General features: G+C 35.1%; 1 protein-coding gene across 1 annotated transcript; it reads right to left on the bottom strand.

The window, feature by feature from the left end:
- Positions 1-489: 489 nt before the first annotated feature.
- Positions 490-19,818, bottom strand: LOC139147168 (zinc metalloproteinase nas-13-like). The gene is made up of 15 exons (XM_070718084.1): positions 19,703-19,818; positions 19,214-19,306; positions 17,553-17,586; positions 16,923-16,991; positions 16,313-16,359; positions 16,004-16,082; positions 15,322-15,439; positions 11,046-11,224; positions 4,020-4,232; positions 3,538-3,573; positions 3,110-3,349; positions 2,420-2,467; positions 1,989-2,096; positions 1,414-1,545; positions 490-1,303 (listed from the first exon to the last, which is right to left on the bottom strand). The coding sequence occupies exons 1-15, from the start codon at positions 19,811-19,813 to the stop codon at positions 1,185-1,187; spliced, it is 1,626 nt and encodes a 541-aa protein (XP_070574185.1). The 5' UTR covers positions 19,814-19,818; the 3' UTR covers positions 490-1,184.
- Positions 19,819-20,343: the final 525 nt, after the last annotated feature.

Genomic DNA, 20,343 nt, shown 5'->3' with positions numbered 1-20,343 from the left:
AATTCAAATCGAATGGGCGCTTTTCACAACTCATTCCAAACGTGAAATGATGATGAAGTATCAATACAACCCAGAGTTTCAATTGATATCTTCGGTATTTCACTAACGATGGTTTAGAACTTATAAGTTGAGCAGACTGTTCACAGACTCTAACATGCAACAAACTCGCAAAGAGTACACATAGAAAATATCTATGCTTTTTAATTTAGTTTAGTTCCAAGTTTCTTCGTTCATGTTGTTTTGTTTCCCTTACAACGGCTCCGTGGAACCACCATCAGCATTTTTCAGCGTTTCATGATATTTCAGTGTCTCATGAGTTGGAAAGTCACGTCAAAATCGTGTGGAACGTTTGAAGTAATCATAACATATCAAAACAGTCATCGAACTGTATTACTTTATTAAAGCATTCCGGCTTAAAATTTTAAAAAGGGTGGTATGAGTGGCGAAAATTAGTCTTGTAGAAAATTTTCATAGGTTTGACAAACAATGACGTATTCATATTACTAATCTTTATTTTGACTCATTAACATGAAAATGTTATCCCTCTGTCGGAATGTAAGGAAAGGAAAACACTGGAATATATATTGTCGTTGAGTGCGACTATACCGACTCATTACGGTTCCAATGTGTGCTTATTCATCATATTTTATTCGAGTCATCAATGGTTCAGTATTACATGTTAATTCGAGTCTAGCTGACAAAATATTCCGAAATGTTTTTCAGTATACACATAAAAATCTTTAATGACACGTTCTAGGCTAGCAGGTTGCAGGTATTTACCCCCTTTCCGTAACATGGACGTCATGTAATATTAGGTGTTTTCTATATTCTGTACGGAATGCTTTGAATTTAGCGTTGTTTCTTGAATGTTTCGGTAGTACATGTAAATGTACTCCAATGTAATTAAACCAATATAAAACCTCAGCAAGAATCCGTCGATACTTTCATGATATTCACGCTGTCGGTAAATTGAATTGAAATTGCGTGTCATAAAATTTCAAAATGTGATTCTTTACAAGCAAGTAGCACTCATGATAAAGCATAGGATAAGAATGAAAGTAAGAAAATGCTATATCATTTTCTAATGAAGTAAGGTATATATGTTGACCATGGGTACACAGCGTCCGACTGTGATGTTTCAAATGCCATGTTTCAACAGCACACATGCTGCTCCGTGCAGAGATTCAGGTAGAACCACACTGCTGACAACTCTTCTTACAGTTAGGCAACATCCAACCTGGGTTCTTGGTGCATTCTCCGTTCTCAGCCCACTGGGGACAACTATCATCTTTGTCCAAGCAATCTGAAGTCACAGTGGATAATTGATGATGAATTAGTCCGTGCATCCATACAGCAATGATGTCGAAAATTGCCTGAAACATTCTAAATTTGAACATAGATGTAATCACTCACTTTCACTCGCGCAAACGCCGCAACTTTTCTTGCAGTTTACTTTCATGTATCCAGGATTTTTGTCACATTCCCCCTGATTGGCCCACGGTGCACATTGTCCATTGTCGTCAACACAGTTAGAATCTTTACTACCTACAAAGAAAAAACGAATAAAACAAATGCATTCCATTATATGAGCTTCTGTGTGTTTGTTTGGTGACTTGGGACAATGTGGAACGAAAAAGTGGAGTGCACATGATCCGATGGCGATTTTTACAGATTACTGAAATAAGGTTGTCAAAATTAGGTCATATGATTACACATACAAAGACCATAGAAATGCGGGAAACATTTACATGTAGCTCACTTTTTGTTTATAAGAGCGCCGGACAAACTTCATAATTCTATATCGACGATTCAGTGAACTTGCATGAACTTAAATAGTTCATAGATTATTCAACGGTAACTGAAACACTTTATAGGTTTCATTCATTGAATGTAGAAAGAAGAATAAAACCCTTAGCCATAATCTTTCATGCAAGCTTCATTGCTACATAATCTCTCCAAAAATCAACCATCATACTCGTGTTTCTTACATTCTGGTCGACAGCTCTTGGCGCAGTTTGGTAGCATGTAGGCGGCGTTCTTCTCACACTCTCCAATGGCGGCCCATGCTTCACAACTTTCATTCTTGTCAACACAATCTGAAGAAGGTACAGTAATAACTGATTTGATCTGAAAATCAAAGTGATGAATTGCATACAGTATGTATACACACAGACATACGCGCGCGCACACACGCACTCACCCACACAGTCGTACATTCATACATACGTGCATACATATACATACGTACGTACGTACGTACACTCATACATACATACATACGTACTTACGAGCATTTAACAATTTTTCTTATGTTGACATGACATGCTTGACACTTTAACTAAATGTCTGTCCTTATCACGTCGACTACACAGTCAATTAGTTTGTTCTTGTCTTCGTCGTGTAAGAAAGCGTGAAAAACCTTCGTCTCCTCCTCCTCCTCCTCCTCCGTTGTCTTCATCTTCTTCATCTATTAATCAAATGAGAATAAAAAATACAGGATACCGTGACAATCCAATAATCTAATAATCATGAAATGGACATAACACTCTGAATGAAAGAGACAAATGTATCGAAAGAAACACATGAAAATTTACTTTCTGCATGATATTTCTATTACATGTAACTTCTTTTGGTAAAGCAAATTTTTAAGCAATAATGTAACATTTGTGTACGTACAGACTGAATATACTATCGATGGGAATTTCGAAACCTACAAAATACTACATTTTTCGTCAGTTAAGATTTGAGTTTCGACAATTTGAATGTTTCGTTGCACTAGCTGTTAATGCTTAAACGGCGTTGGTCGTCGGAACGGCGCCCAGAGGTCGCTAGGGACCCCTACGACCGATATAAACACTGTATCCAAGCTACATTGGCGATTGATGAAAGTTAAAACATGTTTGTCTTAATGTACATCGTAAAATTTAAATGTTGCAGCTATGTTGACATGATGCATCTATATATAGTGCATGAAATATATTGTTTGTAAAAGAAGAAAGTTGCACAGTCGCAGTTCCGACGACCACTTCCCTTTAACACATGGTCACTTGATCTTGAAGAGAAGTCTTTCTTCAAATATCAAAACGCATTTCATTAAATTCAAACGAACCATCTGGCCAGGGCCATATGATTCCAGAATCACAGCAATCGTCACTCCATGCTTCTCCCCAGTCATATTTCAAATAACAGTTTCCAAATGTGCTACCAGGTCTCTTGTCAACGGTAAACGATTTACAGTTGGGCGTGTTCTGACATGATTCACAGCAGGATTCAATAGTGTACATCTTGTTTAAGTTCCCATCGTTGATGTTGGCTCCTCGACGTTCGGTGTTGGGGTTAAGTATGCATTCTGAAAACAATAATATTGTACTAGTCTAATGTTAACATGACCCCCATAAGTAACTTGTACAGTCATTGAAAACAGACAGTGATGCGGTCTGGTATACATCTAGCTTTCAGGTACGAGACTGAAATCTTTTAAACTCCCTTTGAATGGACAAGCCGAGCTTGAACTCATAAATCCGTCCAGCTCCTTACCTTTTTTATTGTTGTACCATATTTCGTCGTCATAGCCTGTGAAATACAAGGAAAGTAACGACGTTTTTCTAACAACGAAGAAACAAGAATTTGCCGAAGCTTTCGTATTACAGATTTTACGAAAGGAATTTGTGCAACTGTCACCTCATGACAGGAACTACGAGTACATTGGCATAACTTTATACCTTAATTTTAATGAATAAGGCTTACATTTACAGTAATCTTTCTATATGAATAAACAAGAGGTACTGTCTTTCATAGTACCATGATATTTCAAAATCTGAAACATTCAAAATCGATCTTCTCATATAAAAGACGCGCGAGTTTAAAAGTGAGTAGAATCGCATTTATAATATCATGTAATGGCACAAAATGTGATATCTTTGGTCAGATGGTATCAATGATCGCGGCAGTTTCTAAACTTGTAAAATTATAACATTTTGAGGTGCATATCAATGTCACAACAATAATGCAATACTTACCACAATTATACCGACCATTGAGTTCTACGAAATCCCAGTAAGAAAATGTACGCGCGCCTCCTAATTCGCGGTTGAAGTCATTGATAGAAACGATAGTTGGCCCTCCATTCTTTGTGAAAGCCGTCCTTGAGTAGTGCATCAAAGAATCGTAGTCGTATGGTGTGCCCTGGGTTGTCAGTGGATCTAACACCTTACCAAACTGTCCCTCGTACGCTGAAGTATATGTCAACATAATGTAAAACAGTTTTAAATAAAAACGCACATGGTACCTTAGATGGCCAGAGTGGTCGCCAGATATATCTGCCCAAATACGAGGAATTCGCTTTGTGATGTGTGACTATAGTATGCAAGTATGGAAATATTACACTCTAATGAATGCCTTCAAGTTGATTTTCGTCTCTGCCAACCACAGCCAGCTTAGGGAGCCGTCATTATTTATGGCGGGAGAGGGGGGTCGGAGGAATCTGAGGGGGGTCACTCAAAAAATCGAAAGCTACAAGGGGGGTTGCTCAAAAGTGGAGAACAAAAAGGGGGGGGGCTACTCAATTTTGTTGATATGTACTGAAGCATTTAGTGAAGTTATGAATTAATACAACAATAATAGTAAAGAACAGCAATATGTATGCTTGAGATATGTATGTCCATACTTGATATATGTACACACACATATTATATATATATATATATATATATATATATATATATATATATATATATATATATGTGTGTGTGTGTGTGTGTGTGTGTGTGTGTATATATATATATATATCATAATACAGGTGGTTTCAAGTATAAACTAAAATCTCATTACACTATGTGTTTCACGTTATTGTGATCTTCAAATGAGAATGATCAGCTATTCGACGTGTCAAGCCTTGTGTTAGAGGCTAGTACTGAGTATATTTTTCAGTATTTCCTGATTAAAGATTGATATACTTGCCTGATCATTCCTGAGAAACGTCTGCTTTCTATATTCTACATTGTATAGGTTACCGATAGGGGAAAATGTGTAAAGCAAGCTAATTCTGATTCTATAAAGTTTAAAACCAGTGGAATGCGTTGACAACAAACCCATCTTTTATTGCAGGAAAAGAATAATAAATAATAAATGTGAATAAATGTCTATCTGTCGCTATTTTTTCGTTTTCAAAAAATATAATCTTCATTGAAATCAGTGAACTGGAATATAAGTTTTGGAACACTCTCTCAGATTTCTTTTCCTTTGAATTTTTTATGCAAAAAAAATTTGAAAAATATATTCCCCAAGTGCCACCAAATAACACCATTTTAATCTCTATTTTTCAAAAGCTCCAACAGCAGGAGGGGGGACACCCCCCTCCTGACCTCCCCCCATTGCACCATCGCTTGTGGTGCTTTTGCACCACATCTTCGGCCTCTTGTAAAAAAATACTACAGAGAACACTGTCATGTCATCAGAGCAGTGGATGCTACCCAATATCACCTGTTCCTTGTGTCGTATCAGCATTCGTGTCATTTGTGCTGCGTCAGACACTCGACTTCGTGTCTGACGCAGCACAAATGACACTCATGCTTATACGACACAGGAACAGGCGATATTGGGTAATAACCTCTACGTACATCAGCCCCTGTCACAGCAATGGAACCTCTTCCCAACACAGACTTGTACCACATGTCCAGGGTTTAATTAGGGTCAATACACGGCCTGTCGCAGCAGCAATCCATATTACTGTATAGATATTTAACTTTCCCAATTTTTTTTTTGGAGGAGGGGGGGGGGGGGTGGGTCACTCAAAATTTCTGTAGCAAAGATAGTCCAGTCAATCTGCGCCAAAAAAGGGGTCAACCTAGGACTAATTGCAACAGAAATTATTTCTTCACCATGCATTTTGGAAAGGTCCTAGAAATAACATACTAAAAGTATAATAAAATCTAAGGGGTGCAACAGTGCCTAATTTGCATAAATGTAAAGGGGGCTCATGGGTATAAAATTGTCGCTGATAGATGGTTTCTACTTAAAATATGTGGCTAAACATGATTTTGATACAGGTTTTTTGGCTTATTTGCTCCTTTTTGGTCTAGGCAATGTTGTTGAAAATATTTTGTCGTCATAGAAATATTCCTCATTTGCATAAATCCAATATGGCCGCCACAACACTTCACTTTTCTTAGTTTTTCTCGGACTAATAACTATTTTTAAGCTACTACTGACAGCAATAGAATAATTTTTTCACATTGTATTTTAGACAAGTCCTAGAATAACATACTAAAAGCCGAGTACAATCTAGAATTGTAAACAGTGCCTAATTTGCATAGATGTAAAAAGATTATGGGTACAAAACTTAGTGCTGATAGAATGTTTCTTCTAAAAATAATTGGCTAAACATGATATGTTATGCAGGTTTTTGGCTTATTTGCCTTGTTTTTGGTTTAAGTAATGTTGATGGAAATATCTAGTCGTCATAGAAATATTACTTATTTGCATAAATCCAATATGGCCGCCACAACCTTCACTTTTCTTTGTATTTTTCCCAATTAACAACTATTTTTAAGCTAAGTCTGACAGCAATAGAATTATTTATACACTGTGTATTTCAGAGAAGTCCTACAATGACATACTAAAAGCCTCGTACAATCTAGAAATGTAAACAATGCCTAATTTGCATATATGTAAAAAGATTATGGTTATTAACTAGGTGCTGATAGAATGTTGCTACTAAAAATATTCGGCTAAACATGATATATGCGGATTTTGGGCTTATTTGCCTTGTGTTTGATTCAGGCAAGGTTGATTAAAATATTTTGTCGTCATAGAAATATTCTTCATTTGCATAAATCCAATATGGCCGCCACAACACTTCGCTTTTCTTTGTATGTCCCTTATTAGTAACTATATAAGCTATTTCTGACAGCAATAGAATTTAATTTTTCTTTGTGTATTTTAGAGAGGTCCTAGAATGACATACTAAAAGTCCAATACAATCTAAGAGGTATAACATTACCTAATATGTATAGATATAAACGGATAATGGGAGCAATACATTCACTGATAAAAGAAATATGCATATTGAATTGAGAAAAATGCGACATCATGTTCAAGTAATGTATGCATTTATCTTAATTTTTGTCCAGGCAATATTTTTGAATACATTTTATCGCCCGAGAAATATTCCTAATTTGCCTAAATCAAGTATAGCTGCCACTGCATTTCGCTTAAAAATATATTTAATTTACACAACAAGTATTTTGTTTCCACTCTGTATTGAATGTGGAGAATGACAAACAAAATGACTATTAAGAGGGGAGACAGTGCATAATTTGAATAAATATAAAACTTAGAAAAGGGAACAAAATCGTTGCTGTTAATATATTTCTTAAAAATATATTCAGCAAATTGATATTTAATTCAAGCAATTTGATTATTTAATGTACTTTTTGTTTGTAGGCAATGCATAAAATCATTTAAGACTCCTCATTTTACATAACTGCAATGTGCCTCTCCTACCACTTTACTTTTCCCTTTTTTGACCTATAGTATAAATGACTATATATAATGTTAACAAACAACGGAGATCATTAGAACTAAATTTTAGTAGGGTCATGGAAGTTACATATCGCAAGCTTAAAGGCCTGTGTTGGCACCAGATTTTCTCATCAGAAAATTTACCCACAAGATTACAATTTCAATGGAAAACAAAAGGCTATTACACATCAATCATTCTCTTACAGACTAGAACAAAGGCGATCCCAGGGATCGCGAAAAGTGCATTTAATGAAGTTGTGCATAAGACAGCTAATTTACCCAAATGCTAAATGGGTCATAGATGCTATACACACCTGGTGCTGATAATCTATTTACGAAAGTGATTTAAGAGATAAGCTGACATTGTAATGACTATGTAACATCATTTTTTGTTTTTAGTTCAGGGAATGTTTTCAAATATATCTTACAGCGATAAAAAAATTATTATTTGCATTTGTCCAATAAGTCAACCATGTCACTTCCTTTTTCTAATTGGAACATGAATTATTTCTTCACCTTAAATACTTAAAAGGTCCAAGAAAGGTATATTCAAAGTCTAATACAATCTACATTGTGCAAAGGGCTAATTTTAAGATTTTATAGGAAATGCCTACACTGTATTAAATGTAATAATTGAAACTTGAAATGTTTTACAATATCGTAAAGAGAGATTTGAAGTTTTTACTAACATTGCCAAATATATTTTACCTAATTTTGAGCAATTCCTCATGTGCATAAATCCTATATGATGACCATTAAAATAATTTTCTTTAATTTTTCAAATTGACGTCAACTTATTTTAATTAATTATGTTATCAGTAAAATGAGAAGTTACATTAAGAGACACTACTTGTTTAAGTTATTTAATACTTTAAATTCTTCCTATCGAAAGATGTCCATTTTATAACTTGAATGAACATTTTGCTCAGTACAAAGAAATTGACGTGGTTATTTATTTTCTGTGTATTTTAACTCATTATAATGATTATATACAAATAGGGCCTACAGAATGAAAAGCCCTGTAAAAATAACCAATGATTTATTCGTATAGTTCATTTCAGTTATCTAGAGAATTTGCATAATGTCAATAACATTGTCAATAACATTGTCTTAATGCATACCAAAATGCTTGGCCAAATAACCAACACTTTGTACTAAGCGAGGCTGAAGAAAATTTGTGTTTCAGCTCTATTTTCTTTTATTTTCACCCTTACCCCGTATTACTTATATAGATTAAGTGTTGGTAAAATGTAATTAAAGACCAGGTTGTGTGGTCACTGGTAAATCAGATATACTTTTGACTGTGTGCAACTTGCCTGTTCATGCCACATACAGAAATTTATGATAATAATGATAAATAAATTATAATGATCATGATGATGTAGAGGTACAATTGTTATACTACATTGCCAATTATCATGAAATATGGATAAGGAAACTGTTCCTTTATCAGCTGAAAGACATTACAATAATCAAAGGACACTGCATTTCTCAAAATTTTGAAATTTCTTGAAGACAACAATTGAAAATTAATATAAAGTCATATAATGGACTGAAGAGAGAGATTTCCTGTTTAATCTTACCGTACACAGCCATAGCATTTAAGGAAAAACTGAAAACAATCTGTTGACTGAATCATGATAATCTAAATCACTGGTAAATGCAAATCTAGATACTTTTCATAATGTTACATGGTCTAGCTGCTCTTTCAAATTTTCATGACCGTGAAACAAGAAAACCAAAATGTGAAGGGATTTGCATCACAGAAGCTGCCGGTAACGAGTTTATCAATTAGGATATCAAATTTGGACATCAAATTATCATAAAATTGGTTATCCTGTATTTTGAGCCTTATGGAAGTCTCACCTCAGATTGGCCAGACTCTCAATTCCTTAAGTGATCGATCTTATTGGTGATAATACAAAAGTCTAGTAATCTGCAAATGGGAAGTCCATTACATAACAGCCCCATGAGTGATACTTGCACATCTAAGATCTGATATGATACGCAGTACAATTATATCATCCTATGCTTCACATCTTTTCATTGAGTTGCCCTTCCCCATACTTATGGGTTCTACCATGAACTGCAGCAGCATGAATAACCCCAGAAGAAAGCAAAATGTAGACTTTCTGTTGTCAATGAAAGGATTCTGGCTGTAAACAAATGAACCACCTAGAGGAAGATGTAAACAGAGAGGAAGAGGAAGAAATTTTGATATGATAATGACCATCATAATAATTGTCATCACCACTACCATCATGGTGATTCAAATGATGTTGGTATTTATACTAATGATAGTTTAATAATGAGAAAGATGATTCACAGGCACAACTGTTAAGTATGGGGAATGAATATTTCCATCGTCATTGAAGATAGTGACCAAAAGCATAAAATATTCCTTCAAAAATTTTACTGCAATCGAACATGTTGTAGGATAAAATGACTGAAAATGACAATTGATGTCAAAATATTGAACACGTCCAATGATTTTTTATGAATAACCTTATCGTCGTAAAAGAAAGAAGAATATCCAAAGAAAGAATTCTGATTCCCTTTATTTAAATAGTAATGCTCTGAAACTCTTCTCTTTATTCATTGCATTTCTGAATATTCAGAAAATGTCAATGGAAGCTATTGTAGTCTTATTGTATTCAAAAGACCGTTTGTGTCAATTATGCAAATTAGGCCTTTGTATTAAAATAATTAGCATGCAAATTAGGTCAACCTCATTTGTTTTAGGTAATTCTTGCAAAACCGTAGCAATTTCATTGAGAAAAAAAATTGTTTAAATATGAGTCTGAAATAGTGGAAAAACTGCGAATATATGCAAATTACTTAATTTGCATAATCTGCATAATCTTTATTGTTCAAGACATTTAGAAAATAACTTGTTGAACCTTACTAAATTGTGTTGCAATGAAAAAAGTCACTTGAATTCAGTTTACATGTCCAAAATGTGAGTATAGCAGTCATTTTAAAGGCGATATATAGCTAATTTGAATATATGCAAATTTAACCAATTTGCACCCCTTATATTTTCCTATACTTTTAACATGTCATTAGTGAGACCTTTCCAAAGGTCATGGTGAAGAAATAATTTCTGTTGCAATTAGTCCTAGGTTAAACCCTAAATTGACTGGACTAAGAGGGGGGTTAATCAAACATGTCATGGTTGGCAGGGGGGGTTACTCAAAATTTTGGAGTTTCTAAAGCAATTCCTCCGACCCCCCCAGGCCGTAAATAATGACGGCTCCCTTACTGTTGCATCGGTAGAAGAAGTATCACTGTAGCAGGGCATATATACTTGACACCCTGTAAAAATCACTGGGAATACATGCTACCGAATTTCTGTGACACTCTTTGTTAAGAGGAATTCTAAATTTACTAACCAACACAGTAAGCCAAGTACATCGAAGGCATGCCGTGATTAAACCTGGATGTATCATTGGTGAATGTTTTCATCTGTGCAACGGAGTTGTGTGTTGTTTCTATAGCGAAGGTTTCCAAAAACCTATGCCTACCTGCAATCATATTTTCTTTGATAAGACGGACATAATTATCACGGTCAGTTCTGCCTTGTTCATGGATAAATCCTAAGAGGTGCATTAACTCATGAAGAATCGTTGAATGCCACACACAGCCGTCTCCAAGCGACACTTTGTGCCTTCCCAAATCACCGAATCCAACACCAGACCAACATCTGTTATAAGTTAGAGATGTCACAATTGTTTCAAGACGCTGTCAGAATGGAGTCTGAATGAAATGATGTAAAGCTTGAATGGGCGCAAAGACAATGAAAGAAGTGAAAATAGTAAATATCAACACTATTATCCATTTTATAGAGGTTTTCAGTTGCCAGGTTCAATTCATTGAAATGTGTGATTATTTTCGATGAATTTGCAATCCAAACTATTGTCTTCAATTTATATTTAATTTAATGAATCCTTAAACAAAAATGGAACTTTTGGATAGTGAAGTAATGTCGTTTTCATCCGCTAATGTAAGCTCATCTGCCTTTAAAATTTCTTTTTAAGTTATACACTTTTTTTATGAGTAATTTGTAATATTGCAACATTCAGCTATAGAACACCTAACACTTTTGAGAAATTTGAAAAATATGAAGATCCAAATATCCCAAATTAGTTCCAATCGTGTTAATTCATTGCTCAGGTACCTGTCTAATCTGAATATAGATCCTGAAATATAAAAAATAGGGCCAAAGTCCCAGAAGCTACTATAGACATGGATACAAAATTAAGTATTTCCTGACTGTATGAAATTATCTCACTAAGGTCATCCAAGGACCTGTAAACCAAATATTAAAGCTGTCTGACCAGCGGTTTTGAAAAAAAAAGCGACTCAACAGTTGACAGAGCTCTGCTGTGTTATGTAGAGAGTAACTTTTTGTGACACCTGTATTGATGAAGAAGGTGGATATCTTTGATAGCTCATTTAAGGATGGAAAAAAATATCCGTAAAAATACAGATTTGCATATTTCATCACAATTTTAACAAATCTAAGTTGGGTTATCCCTAGGGACCTGTATACCAAATAACAAAGCTGTCTGACCAGTGGGTATGAAGAAGAAGATTTTTACCAAAAACGCCTTTTTTGGTGCTAATTTGCATATTTTCAACAATATCAAAAAATTAATACAAAGAGTTTCTCAAAATCATATATTTTATCCACACAACAAATATCAAATCAGTAAGTACTGCAGTTCTCTAGATATTTGAGTGGACGGACGCCTCACAAACGGACATACATACATACATACATGTATAGGATAAAGCCTGAGTACGAGGGCTCTTCTGGTATATAAAGTCCAACCCAACGATAAAATGTCGAGGCCGCAGGCCGAGACATTTTATCGTAGGGTTGGACTTTATATACCAGAAGAGCCCGAGTACGAGGGTTTTATCCGACTTAAAAACTATCGCCCCTAACTGATATATTTTCGTTTTCAAAGTGTTTACGTCAACCGTCCCCTTTGTCAATGTAACATGTTTAGGATATGAATTAAAACTTTTATTTGTGAAATAGCCTTCCAATGTAATGGAACATCCTTTAAATGCCCTAGGGCACATTATATAAATGCCCTAGGGCACAGCAGATTTTGTGTTGCAGCTGGTTTCCGCTGTGTTACCAAATTTGAATATTAAAACGTACCAGATGTCTACAGAATATGACATGTTCACTTTTGATTGGACAGTACTTTACTACGGCGCTGTCATTCGTTTCTGGAATTTGGTGACCAAGGCTTTATGAGTAAATAAAACACCCTGAATTGAGCACTCTGATTGGTCAATCAACAGTAGATAGTTTTTAAACATACATACATACATACTGACAGTGCACGCCGGACAGATACCCATCCCAATAGCTTCTATAGACTATATTAGTCTATAGTAGCTAATAAACGAGAGTTAATTACATTCTTATTAAAGTAAACAAGACTTGCTTAAATCAAGATAAAAAAACAGCATATCTGTCAGGTTATAAAGAATATTAAGCTGGTTATTTTATCAGTATTTTCATCCTATTAACCAAGCACATTTTAACTTTCAAATTAACATTGCAAGTAAGTTGTGTTGAATAAGTTGAGCCTGTAGGTACTCAGAGAAAGCACACTGAAGAGACAAATGTTTGAAACTTGAGAAGTTCAAGGTCATCAAAAGCATCATGTAACACTTTCATTGCACTGTTTACACAGATTGCATAATTGCTATAAATAGCACATGAGGAATCTTACAGCCAAGCTTTACCATAAAAACCCTATCACTTTGACCACTCTTTTAATTGACCACTCTATTTTTTTCCTCAAAAAGTAATTTTATTTTATCCTTACCAAGTCAACCATAAATGGAAATTAGAACTTTCTCTATCTCTATTTATTTGACCACCCTATCATGACAAACTATTATGAGCAATTTCTTTTAGATAACATACAGGGCACAATAAATGACGGTTCAGAATATGTCAAAGTTGGGATTCAGGAAAGTTGTTTTAATCCTCCAAGATGGTAAGCATTTCACTATGAACTGTCAAAAAAAGTTGAACTTTCTGATAATTCTACACTAAAATTATTTTGGCTTTGATGATTTCCTAATTAATTCAATTATTTAAAATCATATTAATTATTTTTTTCTGGGTGAATTGATAGGGTTTATACAGTACAAGAATTACATACAATGTAAGTCAAATTTTGACCAAAAATGACAAAAAATTCCTTAAAAATACACATTTGCATATTTCATCACAATTTTAACAAATCTAAGTTGGGCTATCCCTAGGGACCTGTCTACCAAATAACAAAGCTGTCTGACCAGCGGTTATGAAGAAGAAGATTTTTTACCAAAAACGCCTTTTTTGGCATTAATTTGCCTATTTTCAACAATATCAAAAAATTAAAAAAAACTAGTTTCTCAAAATCATATTTTTCATCTACACAACAAATATCAAATCAGTAAGTACTGCGGTTCTCAAGATATTTGAGTGGACGGACGCCTCACAAACGGACATACATACATACATACATACATACATACATACATACATACATACATACATACATACATACATACATACATACATACATACATACATACATACATACATACAGACTGACGACGGACGCCGGACGGATACCCATCCCTATAGCTTCTACAGACTATAGTCTATAGTAGCTAAAAATAATGCCATGTACTATTGTAACAATTAATGCAACTTGAATTTATTTTTTATTTTTTGAAAATTGAGGGACACGACGTATGACAAAATTTAAATGGATAAAATAGGAATGATTTGATCATTGTTAATATATTCTCCCTTGTGTATATATATATATATATATATATATATATATATATATATATATATATATATATCGAAGTATACAGATCTCCTTGTGGGAAATTACAGTGCTCGATGCTTAAGTAGAGCGTTATAAATAAGTAAATAAATAAATAAATAAATAAATAATTTAGTTATTTATTTATTTTTATATAATACATATATATATACACACACACACACATATATATACATATATATAATATATATATATATATATATATATATATATATATATATATATATATATATATATATATATATATATATATATATATGAATGGATGAATGGGTGGATGGATAGATGTCACAGACACACAACAGGAGCTTACAAAGCTATGCAAACGTATGAAATTAGCCACTATATCTAACTTATTTTAAACGTCAATCTACAAGAGGCCTGTGATTTAAAGAACAATTGTATACAAGAAATTTTATCATTGAATTTCACCTAAAAGTCATTTTACTGTATGTGGTAGTGTATGGTGCAAACTATGAAGAATGTTGTCCCAACTCAAGACTGGCAATATCTTTGCTTTTATGTATCTTTGAAAACTGATATCAATGTACTTCACTGGAATGTGGTGAATAAGAGGGCAATTATGTACAAGAAATTTGATTTTGGAATTTCTCTTCATTACACTTTGACAGTCAGCACCTCTTTCTTTGGATAACCTCAGAAAACTGGTTTATTTCTATTTGTTTTCTGTCCTGTTCAGAGTGATCTATCGATATGATGGTATTGAATGAAAAGTTGGAGCTAGGCTCCTTATGGTTCTCTGGAATCTTAAAGCCCCCTTCAGTTGCCCCCTGAACGCCCTGTTTTTCTGTGCACCTCTGTCGCGAATGCTTGTTCTTTTAGCCGAAAGTGAATCTCTTTGTGTTGTCAGCCATTTTTGAGGCTCTCTGTTACTTCAAAGACACACACCATGTAGCCAACTCACCCATCTAACGGTGTGATAAACACATAATTTCTTTGAGAAGTTCTTTGGACGAAACGTATACAAGTGTAACGGTGATAATCTTCCATAGCATTCTTTATCCTTCGAACCGATTCCTTGTCTGTAAAACATTGAAAGGTTATCTCTGTCTACAGATCTAAACAATCGCAGACAATTACGAGATGATGGAGATGCAAAAGCAATACAACGAATGGTAATAAATTTAAATGAAAATTGTACATTGTTTGTTGCCAGTATCTCACTATACATAACAGTCTGTGAAGAGCACGTCAACAGTCTGGGATTACCAGTGTTTTCTAAAATCTGTATTTATTTCAATTACATAACGAAAACTTTTTGTATTGAGTATCTCTAACAGGATAATATTCGATGCAGTGATGTGGTTTGTAGTGGAAACGAGTATGAATACAGATTGAAAGATTTAGTCGTACATGGGTCTCCATATCGGACTGGAAGATCAGTCGCTCGAGGGCGCTCTCTACGCTCCCCCTCTTAAGTAAGAGGAGGGAAGCCAGGGAGCATAGAGAGCCACGGATTTTTCAGTCTAGGGTCTCTACTGTGGTTTGGGTTAGTGTCAGCGGGGACCCACAGACGACCGCATATTTCAGTCTTGTAGGAATAGTAATACTATTTAAAAGGAAAGGACTGGATAAAAACTACTTACCATAGATAGGATCAATTTCATAGGGCACGATACCGTTCGGCCAGCGACGATCGTCTCGATCCACTGCTGCTCTTGCAATCTTTTCATGCAAAACATGAGAAATTAAATTGCTGACCATTAATTCATTTTCGCGATGGTTTCATTGAATCTGTCTAACACCGGGGTCGTGTTTAAATCCGGGGATGCATGGTCACCCATTCATTCAGTATCTTTCAACATGTCAAACAATATAGGCCTAAATAGTGTCTTGTATCAAACAAAATTCATGAAAAAATGGCCGACTTTGTCCCTTTAACACCTATCTCTCACCTGTGGTCCATAGTACATATCACCTTCAAACAATCCAGGAACGTGTTCTGTAAGACAGACAAACAGATACTGGTAACCAACTGTCTTTCCGAGTTACTCTGTTACCGATTTCAAAAACTTCGGAAGCAAGCGCATGGTTACGCATCGTACCGGGGAGGGATTTTTTTGGCAAGAATTTGCACCCGCCCAAACAATGTAAGTAAATAAAGTTATACTCAAGGCGTCTACTCATCAAGTTAACGCATGGAAGTCTATGTCTACACATTGAAGTTCATCAAACTTTCAGATGGTTTTGGAAGATATGAGAAGATTTATTCATATCGCATGGTTACGCTCAATATAGTTTGAAAATAAATTCTTCTGAGTTATGTACTTGGTTTAAAGTTCTTCATGACTGACAAAAGGGAGATTCTAGAAATTTATTGTTCGGAATGGGCTTCGCACTGATCGAATTTTTTTTTTATTTTTAGACAACATCGACAGGGAAAATGTGGAGCGAAAATAATGAAAAAGCCCAACCTTCAATTTCGCTGAGAAAATCCAACCTTCAATTTCGCTAAGCATTGACTAATTAGTTACAGCAAATATCGATAGTAACATTTTGGTTTACCTTCAATTAAATGTCTGTTTGCTTCGAATATTTTGTCCATTGCAGAAGTAGGTTCCTGTTCAGATGCACCTTTAGACAAACAAGAAAGATAAAAGGGAACTTTGGTTGGACAAATTCGCTCTCATTAATGTGTACGCTGTTTACTTCAATTTTGTATAGTTTACAACGCAATTAACATTGTCAGGCATCTTGAAGAGTTCTCGAAAGATTGGTCCAAAACAAGATGCTTACATCCCATGACAGAAGCAATAGTAATAGCGGTGACATAACATGTGAATATATACCTACGAGAAAATGTGTGCCAATATTGAGGATACGGTCACTCCAAGTGACCCAAGTCTAAGACCTCTCTCTACGGTACTGTGAGGATTCGTTGACACTGATTATATAACATCGACCTTGTTTCACCCATGGAAGATTTTAATGAAGTATCTATTATTTCTTGGTATTAGACTACCGGCCGGAATAAAAGGACTGTCCCCTTCAGGTCAGACTTGTGTTCTTATACACGCTTGAAGCTCAACGTCACGGTGGTATTCCTCTAAACTCGTATGGTTTTTTAATCCATGATAATAAAAACTGGATACTTTGTCAAATTTTAAAGACAAAAACACTACAAAAAATACTCACTTTCCAGTGCTTGAGATGGAATGCTGTATTTTCTCTGAAATGTAACACCAACATGTTCTTTGTTTACTTGTTGTTACCTTGAATATTTACTGAAAGTCGACAGATCGCCAGTTTACGAATACATATCGGTAAAGTATGCGAATGCATCCAAAACAATTATGGACATGATACTCTCAGTTAGCTTACACACCCAGGTAAGTTAGAAGGAACCCTGTCGCTTTGGGAAAGTTTGCTCATACTAATTGTATTTTGAGAATCGACTTTTAAATGTAATCGTGTAGAACCAACGACAACGCGTAATTAAGATATTGGCATCATGTGCAGCATGTTTCACAGTGTTTTTCAAAATAATACCCTTCTCAGTCTGAGCATTTCTGCTGACCAAACATTCCTATGTTAAGCAGGCGGCGTTAAATTGCAGCGATTTTATCGTCCGGCGTTGTTTTGCTGGTTGTATCTCGTACAATTTCTACATTCGCTCATCCAAAGGCTCCTACAAAAATGATTGTTGACGTACATTTACAATTTTTTGAGGATTTTAATAGCTGAATGATCGACCAACTGACATCATGTTGAAAGCAAACATATCGACAAAAACAAGCATCGACATGGAGAAGCTTAAGATGACGCTTATTGTACACCATATAGATTTGTTCGTTTCATACATGGGATCTTGCACTTATTGAAATATTCTGTCTTGCATGAGACACTGCCATTTTTCATATTTTCGAGCGAATGTGAAAAAAGACTGTAGCAGCTCGTCTACACCGATGAGTACGAGGATGCGAAACAATGTTTTTTTATTTTTGGCCTTATTTCGAAGGTTGACATCGATCTTCGACCACCGAGTGATTTCTCTTTCATACCTTTACCTTTGCATACCTTTCTGTAATTTTACGGAAAACCATTTTCACCATTCCAAATTCACCGGCTATTTCGTGTAAGTTTTTCAAAATTTTATAATTGAAAATCTCATTTCGGGAATTATTCTACATAACAAGCGTCATTATTACTTTATCTTTTTCTGCAATTGACCTGAATCTGGTACAGTTGTAGTTGTAAACCATTGATTCGATTTTTTAAAATGTCTTTTTGGATAATCTATCCCTTCCAAATAGCGAACAAATGAGTTAATAGATATTGCAAACGCTTCCTCCGACATTAGTGATCTTATATAGAGTTAATTAGAAAATAAGTATTTCATTTACAATGACAAATTAAGTTATGCTCATTATGAAATAACAACTGTGTACGTGCACTGAGTGGCAACGTTTCGTCATCACATCACTGAGTGTGTAAATAGAAAGTAGCACCAAACAGCTGACCAAAAACAATTGAAAGTTTTCTCTCGGTCCACACTAGCATGTGTAACTGCACTTTGCTTTGTGTTAACATTCTGCTTTTTTTTCAAGGGCTGTTTTACCGATTGAAAGATTAGTGTCGAGGTCTTGACATGTCATACAAGTATTTGTGAAGTTCATTCTAACTGTAAAGCTGTATAAGAAATTTTGACCACTTAACTTTTGACGAGACGTTTACACTCAATGACTTTTTTAAGCTTTTCGACTTGCGTTCTCGACCTTCGTATACCAGTGCAGACTAGAGATAACTAAGGATGTACAAGCACTAACACTCGAAATCGTAGAATATTCTCCCAGTACCATTATTGGCGGCAAGTCTTCAAACTCTGGTCCTTCGGCAATCTCTCTCTTCTCTTTATTCAGCTCAAGTTTAACTTCATCTTCATCGACAACCTTTGTAACGGTAAAAGTAAGACGTTGATCACGGATATAGATACAAGCAGATTGTTCTTTTGACGAAATTTAATTTTTAAATTTAATCAAAGATCTTTAATTTGTGAATTAATACCCCGACGAGGACTAATAACTATTGTATCAGAGATTTTAGGTGGTAGATGGTGAAAAATGATTACGGACAGTGTGACAAGAACAAAGTTCGAATTCAAACAGGGCAAAGCGTTCAGCTGCTGTCATGGGGAGCTTATGGCGTGAACTAGACGATTTACACAACCTTATCATCAATGACTGGGAAACGTTGGAAAAATATGAGACCAAATAATCCCATTTATACAAATCAAGCGTATTGAAAGTTACAAAACCTTAAAAGTTACTGACTGAAACGATACTTACGTCAACTGACGCACTGTTGATACAGTAGTTTGTGAGCAATACGACCATGACCAGGAAATCCAAAAGTGACAATATTTTGCATCGAACCATCTTGTTGGAATTATAAAACATAACTGGATATGGTACGGACACTGTCTCTGATTACGATAGGTTTATATCCGTTCTTAATTGATCAATTACGGACGGGGCTTCGGAAATGAGCATGCAGACACGACCTTAAAGTAAATTATTTTGGGGAGATTTGGCTGCACATCCAATGTCAAACAATTGCCACTACATGTTTCGTGTTCCACAACATCTTCAGCAACAAAGTGGTCTCAATTTACAGTATATACCATGGAGTAATTTATGGGAATTTTTCCTCAAGAAAGTAATTGTATAGAAAGTCGTCAAGAATCACCGAGCCTTAGCTTCTTTTAGTCTTGTCAGCTTGTCTATTCCTGAGTCGGATAATTTGTTGTAACATAATGCCTTCCTGTTTTCCCAATATACACCCAATGACCAAATCCATAGTAGGTGACACCGGACCAATATCTATGGCCACTGATTGCCACGTACACGTTTGATTTGAGGTATGCAATTTGTTATATTACAAAGGATTTGTACGGCAACGACCTGTGTTTTAAACTGACAGTTCCTAC

The sequence above is a fragment of the Ptychodera flava genome, chromosome 13, assembly GCF_041260155.1.
Source record: "Ptychodera flava strain L36383 chromosome 13, AS_Pfla_20210202, whole genome shotgun sequence".
In the NCBI taxonomy this organism is placed as follows: Eukaryota; Metazoa; Hemichordata; class Enteropneusta; family Ptychoderidae; genus Ptychodera; species Ptychodera flava.
The sequence above is the reverse complement of the archived record's forward strand: the minus strand, read 5'-3'. Positions and strand labels throughout refer to the sequence as shown.

Excerpts from the sequence above, each read along its gene's own strand:
- LOC139147168 (XM_070718084.1), bottom strand. The coding sequence starts at position 19,813 with ATGTTTTATAATTCCAACAAGATGGTTCGATGCAAAATATTGTCACTT. Across the intron at positions 4,233-11,045 it reads CAAAGAAAATATGATTGCAG|CGTACGAGGGACAGTTTGGT; the intron begins GTAGGCATAGGT and ends CATATACTTCAG. Across the intron at positions 2,468-3,109 it reads CATATGGCCCTGGCCAGATG|ATGAAGAAGATGAAGACAAC; the intron begins GTTCGTTTGAAT and ends TTTGATTAATAG.